The 7,397-nt window shown below is 39.5% G+C and overlaps 1 protein-coding gene across 1 annotated transcript in view; it reads left to right on the plus strand.

Annotated features, from left to right (window-relative positions):
• LOC107644097 (extra-large guanine nucleotide-binding protein 3) overlaps positions 7,208-7,397 on the plus strand; it is a gene marked incomplete in the record, with an annotated part of 8,422 nt that continues 8,232 nt past the window's right edge. Inside the window, 1 exon segment of the mRNA XM_016347898.2 lies at positions 7,208-7,397. Within this exon segment, the coding sequence (XP_016203384.1) occupies positions 7,355-7,397 (43 nt within the window).

Here is a 7,397-nt window from a genome sequence, read left to right on the forward strand (position 1 = left end):
TTAGGATGAAAGCTCTTTTCTTCGAACACATATTTGTTTTTAGAATACCACAAAGGTGATAAAATCACTCCAAACCAAACAGGCCAATCACCAGGAATTAACAGATTCTGAATAAGCCACTTCATCTGGTTAAGGTTGAAAAAATCTCTTATAAGAATTTGGGACTGAAGTAAATGTCAAGTATCTCTAGCAAAATGGCAGTTCGTAAGCACATGCAAAGCTGTTTCATTACTACGAGGGCACCGGGGACAGGCAGCATCATGGGATAAATGTCTTCTATACCTTTCAGCATTGGTGAGAATAGCATCATGGGCTACTAACCATAAAAAATAGCGGATTCTTTCCGGACCTTTCCATCTTCAGATGAGCTTGAAGATATGACTATAGACTGCCAGGTTCTCTTGTAACGAGTTATAAGCATATTTCAAGAAAAAAGTTCCATCAGAGGAGTTCGCCCATGCAACCTGGTCACCTTCCTTCCAAGCTGAAGGCAGAGACATGGCCACCATCTTCTGAACTGTCATTTCTAGAAGCAAGCTCTTCAGTTTGTCTACGTCCCAGCCCCCTGAAACGGTGAGAAAATCCATAAGTAAAATTCATAAATCAGAGACATCACTTACCTGAGGGTGGAGCTTATTTAGGCTTCCTATATTTAGCACCCAGTTGTGTTCCCAATATCTTATTTGAGATCCATTGCCTATGCGCCAAATTGAATTGGCATGGGCATCCTTCTAAGTAGAGCAGATACCCTTCCATAAATTAGATTCATTTTTCCTCCTCCTGATGAGAGGAATAGTATCATTGTCGCATCTGTACTTTGCTCTCAGGACTTTCGACCAAAGAGAGTCTCTTTTTTCGATCAGACCCCAGCCCACTTTCATCATGAATGCTCAGTTTAGATCTTTGGCATGTCTAACGCCAAGACCACCAGCCGGCTTTGGTTTAGTAACTGTCCGCCAATTTAAGAGATGAACTTTTCTGGATTGCTCTGCTTCTCCCCAAATAAATCTCCTGCAATTACGATCAACAAAATTACAAGTAGCAGTAGGTAATAGAGCAGTTTGCGTAGTATAGAAAGGCACAGCAGAAAGGACAGATATCACCAAAGTAGTTCTCCCTACTAGGGAGAGGAATGAGGCTTTTCAATTGTTAAGTCTTCTCTTGATCTTAGCTTCGATCTCCTTGTACGTATCCTCTGTCACTCTAGAGTGAATGATTGGAACACCCAAGTATTTACCCAGGTCATCAGTTCTAGAGAAGTTTAAGAAATTACTAATATCATATCTCACTTGGTGCCCCACATTTTTAGAGAAAAAAATCTTAGTTTTTTCACTGCTGATTTTTTGACCGAAGCTTGTGCAAAACGCTTCTAAAATTCTCTTGATAATGTCTACCTGCTCCATATTTGCTTCCGTAAAAATTATTAGGTCATCCGCAAAATAAAGATGAGAAAGCTCGAGAGCCTCCCGATTTAGCTGGATAGGCTTCCAAAATTCCATACTAACCGCAGTGTTAATAAGATGAGATAGTCTTTCCATATAGAGAACAAAGATGTAGGTAGATATCGGATCACCTTGGCGGATACCTCTAGAAGGGCGAAACTCATTTAAGGCATCCCCATTCCATAGAACCCTCATTCTAGTAGTGGAAATACAGGTACAAATAAGCTCAATGATATTGGGAGGAAGTCCTTCATCTGTGAGGGTTTCCCAAACGAAGCTCCACTTCAACCTGTCGTAAGCTTTCTCTAAATCAATTTTGATAGCCATCCAACCTTTTGGACCCTTTTTGTTCCTCATAGAGTGAATGATCTCTTGAGTAATGATGATATTATCTGAGCTCTGTCTCCCCGGTATAAAGCTACATTGTGTAGGACTGATAACCTTATCCATAACTCTTCTCATGGCCAGAGTTTTGGTGATCACCTTATAGAAAATATTGCATAAACTTATCGAACGCATTTGCTTCAGATTGATAACCGGTTCCACTTTTGGAATAAGCGTTATAAGAGTTTCGTTTATTTCCCCTACTTTCTCCGAGGTAACAAAGATTTCCTCAATAAGTTTGACCAGGTCCAAACTAACTTTATCCCATTGATTTTGGTAGAAGATTGCTTGAATACCATCAATACCTGGTGCTTTAAGGCTCTCCATATTGAAAACCGACTCTTTAATTTCAAAGAGAGAGAATATACTACCCATGGCATCCAAGTCCTCTTGAGGAAGGGCTGGAAAGGAGTTCCTCAGGATAAAATCAGCAGTCGGGATATCATCTGATTAAAGTTTAAAGAACATAGAGGCCATGTCCTCCAAAGCAGTTTTATCGCTTACCCAGTTACCATCCATGTCTTGAAGACTGAACACCTTATTTTTCCTTCTTCTAGCTAACGTAGTTCCATGGAAGTACTTAGTATTGCGATCTCTAAATTCAATCCACTTACATTTAGATTTTTGAAACCACATTACTTCTTCTTGAATAAGAATTTTTTCATATTCCCTCCAAAGAGAAGCCTGTAAGTTCTTGAAGAAAACGATTATTCTGGTAGTTCATGCTAGCTGTAATCTCGTTTAATCGCCTAATAATTCTGTTCTTCCTTTTCAGAATATTACCGAAGACATTGAAATTCCAGGACTTAACTGCTTTTTGAAAGTTTAAAATGCATTCAGACCAAGAGCCCTCCAGATTCCAATTACTACTAACCATGTTGGAGAAGTCGGGGTGAGATAGCCAAGCAGCCATAAATTTGAACGGTCTACGGCCATCATTAACATTATTAGGGGAAGAAAAGTGAATTCACAGGGGGGAGTGATCGGATTTAAAGCTGGGTAGATGTTTAACATAAGCGTTTGGAAACCGAATTTGCCAGTCTAGGTTACAAAGCCCACGGTCTAACCGTTCATACAAACCTCCTCTTTCTCAGGTAAATGGCCAACCAGAGAAACCCAAATCAAGTAGCCTAGTCTCAGAGACACAAGATTGAAAATCCTCACAAGCATATCTATTTTTATTAGAGCCACCTCTTTGTTCATGATTGTGAAGAGTAGCGTTAAAATCCCCAATCAGACACCAAGAAAGATTATTTTCACGATTGAGATCACAAATATTATTCTAAAAGTTTCTGCGATTAACCCTTTGGGGGCTACCATAAATAGTAGAAAGTAGCCACGGTTCATAATTTTCATAGTTTACTTTCATGTTAACCATCTGGTAATTATGGCTAATTATATCCACTCTCTAGATACTAGTATCCCAGAGGCACCAAATACTCCCAGATTGCCCTCTAACCTCTTCAATAAAATAGCCATCAAGCCCAAATTTCTCCCACACTAACTTGCTACGAGAACCACTTATATGAGTTTCAGTAAGAATTAAAAAACTAACCTTATACTCCTTTCGCAAGTCTCTGATAAGGCTGGAGAAGGTTTTCCCCCCTGCCCTCTGTAGTTCTAGGCAAAGAGATTTATAAAAGCAGTAATAAAGAAGAAGGGGTCACAAGACCACAGCCGTTTAACACAGCTCTTGAGCCGTAATACCCGAATTCGTCGGGTTCGTCATGGTTTGACTTTCTTCCCCATGATGGAGACTCCAACTCGGTGGTGAGGATTCCGGTGGCTTGTCTAGTGGAGGGTTCTCTTTTTGCGTTGATTGGCCCTTCACTCTCGTCGACGATTCTCCCTTGATTTAAGAACACATTCTTCACAACATGAGCCTCCATGAATTTTTCAATTAGAACAAATCTCTCTTCTGAATTTGAACAATAGGCCTAGGGGTGTTCATAAAAAAACCAAAATGTGGTTAACCGGTTAAAAAACCATAACCACATTTTGGTTAACCAGTTTAATAAAATAATTTTAAAAGTCAATATCCATATTTTTTAGAATTGGTTAACCAAAACCAAATTAAAAAAAACCGATTAACCAAAACCAAATTAAATTCTCTCTTTTCTCTCTCTCCCCTTCTCTCTCTTCTTTTCCGCCTCTTTCTCTCCCCTTCCCCTCTTTCTCTCCTCCTCTCTCTCCCTTATCTGTCTCTTTCCCCTTCTCCCTCTTTCTCTCTCTCTCTCTCTCTCTCCCCTCTCCCTCCTCTCTCCTTCTCTCTCTCTCTCTCTCTCTCTCCCCTCTTTCTCTACCTCTCCTTTCTTTCTCTCTCCCTTGTCTCTCTATCATTCTTTTCCTCTCTCTCCCATTTCCCTCTTTCTCTCTCTCCTTTGCTATCCCCCCGCTCTCCTTCTCTCTCTGTTTCTCTCCCCTTCTCTCCCCTTTGTCTCTTTCTCACTCTCTCTCCTTGCCCTCTTTCTCCCTCTCACTTTTCTCTCTTTCTCTCTCATTCCCTTCCTCTCTCTACTCATCTCTCCCTTTCACTCTCTCCCCTCCTCCTCCTCCTCCTCATCTCTCTCCTCTATTTCCCTCTCTTTCCCCCCTCTCTCTCTCTCTCCCTCCCCTCTCTTTCTATCTCTCTCTTTTTTTCTTTTCTCTCTCTCTCTCTCTCTCACTCCTCTCTCTTTCCTTTCTTCTCTCTCTCTCTCTCTCGCTCCTCTCTCTTTCATTTCCTTCTTTCTCTCTCTCCCCTTCCCTCTCTCTCCTCCTCTTCCTCTCTTCATTCTCTCTCCTTCTTCTCTTTCTTCCCCTAATCTATTTTCTCTTTCTCTCTCAGCCTTCTCTCACTCTCTATCTCTCTCCTCTTTTTTTTCTTCTCTTCTCTCTAAAGCAAGAGAGAGGAGAGAGAAGAGAGAGAGATGAGGAAGAGAGAAGAAGTGAAAGAGAGAGAGAAGAAGAGAGAGAAAAAGGAGAGAAAGATGGCAAAGAGAGAGAGAAAGAGAGAGGGAGAGAGATACAGAAAGAGAGAGAGAGGTAGAGAGAGAAAGAGAGGAGGGAAGAGGGAAGGAGAGAGGGAGAAGAGGGGAGAGAGAAAGAGGGGAGGGGGGAGAGAGACAGCATGGGGAGAGAGAGGGAGAGAAGGATAGAGAGAAAGAAAGGAAAATGGGAGAAAGAGGGGAGATAGAGAGAGATAGATAGAGAGGAGGGGGAGAAAGAGAAAAGGAAGAGAGGAGGAGAGAGGATGGGGAGAGAGAAAAATGGGAGAGAGAGAAAAGGAAGAGAGGATGAGAGAGAAAGGATGGGGAGAGAGAGAAATGGGAGAGAAGGGGAGAGAGAGAGAGGATGACAAAGAGAAGGGAAGGGGAGAAAGAGGGTAAGGGGAGAGAGAGACAAGGAAGAGAGGAGAGGAGGGGGAGAGAAAAGGAGAGAGATGGAGAGATTGAGATAAGAAAAAGTTACTCGTATCATTTAGAAAGAAAATTATTTACATTAGAAAAAATTATTTATAGAAAATGCTGAAAAGAGATAAGAAAGAAAAAGGAACGAAACGATGGAATGGATTTCATTATTTACAAATGTTACTCGTATCATTTAGAAAGAAAAAAAATAATTTTTAGAATAAAAAAATTCAATTTAAAAAAAGGTTAAAAATTTGGATTTTTATATGTTAAAAAATTAATTTTTGTGTAAAATCGGTTTTTAATGGTAAAAACCAATTTTTTGGTATAAAAACTAGTTTTTGGTGAAAAACTGGTTTTTAAGTATAAAAACCGATTTTTCTATATAAAAGTCGGTTATTTTTTAAAAACTAATTTTTATTTTAATAACCGGTTAAAAATCAGTTTCAATTTTTACTAACCGATTTTATCTTGTACAACCAATTTGGTTAATTAACCAAGACTATATTTTTAGTTAACTAAAAAATTGATTTGGTTTTTGGATTAACCAAACCATGAACACCCCTAAATAGGCCCATTAGCTTTAGTGGAAACCAGTTCTTCTATCTGGCCCAAATTGGTTTGCATATCATCCTTCATTTGTTTATCTAAAGCCATATTTTGCTCACCCGGCCCATTATGCACGTTATTGATTTGCTCAATAGTCGCTGCATTTAATTCATGCGAGATTTCATCTTCCTTGTCATCAAATAGCACATTAAACCTTGATACCTTTTTCATGATGTGATTACTGTTATTATAAGATCCTTCCTTATTTGTTTCGAGGTCCTTGGATTGATTGGTTTGTCTTCTAGCGTGTTGTGCCTTCTCTTATTTCCGTTTTTGGAATTTTCGAAGCATTATCCAAGGTCCGAAATCCAAGGAATTTTGATTAATAACAAAATTTTTGTCACTTAGCCGATCACCCGAGATCTCTTGTTGTCTTTCCTGGCCATCAGCAATTACGTCACCATCAAAAACCACCTGTTTCCCTTTCGCCACCTCCCCCCAGTGATCCTCCCTAATAATAGGTGCCTCTCCACATAACTCAGAGCGGTGGCCATAAACCCCACAAACAAATTAGGTGAAGGCCCTCATATTCAATGTTTAGAGTATTTCCCAAAACAGATATTATTGGGATCAATTTTTTCTACACATATCCTTGCGAAGCGTCCTCTTGAATAAATCGATATAGTTTTATCAACCTTCAACATAGTTCCGATGGCCAACCCTACCCTCAATAAGAAATGATGATTATTAGTTCAATAAGCAAATTAGAAATACAAATTTACGCTGCAACTTTTTTCACTTGCTGTTCTAATACCAAGAAAAAAGGTCTCCATCTCTGAACTATCAAATAGTGTCTTCGTCTTTTCTGTACTGTCAATCTGGATTAGGTTCATCTTCTGTGATGTTCTTATTCAAAATATTATTTTCATTATCTATCGACCAGATGTAATTAAGAGAGATTCTTTATATAATATTTTAAACTTTATCACCATTTCTCTGCACTGTCAGTACGAATTTTCATTACATTCTCTGGCTGGTTAAGATTGATTGCTCACACCTTAACTTTTTTAGTGTTTCGTTGGACAAAATCAATCACTTGGGTAAAAATCCTAAGAGAACTGTCGTGGTGCTCCATTGTACCACATCCCCAAACATTTTAGTTAAAGTGTTTCTTCCATATATATAAAAAAGGAAAAGAAATTGAGTTTGCGAAAAATAACTAAGACATTAATCAATAAATTGTTAAATAAACTTTCCTTACTCGTGAACATTCAGAAATCAGAATGCGATCACGTTGACGTCATACATAACGGAATAACCGCCGTCAGCTAAGACAGAGTCGGCCGTCAAGTAGCTCCGTTTTCTTTCTGCCAACTGCAGCATCTGACAACGCACACACACACACAAACGCAGTGCACAAATCACAGACTCTGTCACTTCTCTCTCTCTCTCTTACCCAAAAAGATGACTAAACCTTTTCATCCCCTTTGAGGGTTCACCCTTTCATTCCCCCAGTCTCCAAAAATATACTTTCCCTCACTTTCCTTCTCATTTTCCCGCACTTTCTCGCTATCTAAACATACTTTCCCTATGGCATCTGACTCTCCCGAGGACGACAAAACCTGGGAGGACG

Source organism: Arachis ipaensis, chromosome B05, assembly GCF_000816755.2.
Source record: "Arachis ipaensis cultivar K30076 chromosome B05, Araip1.1, whole genome shotgun sequence".
NCBI classification, from domain to species: Eukaryota; Viridiplantae; Streptophyta; class Magnoliopsida; order Fabales; family Fabaceae; genus Arachis; species Arachis ipaensis.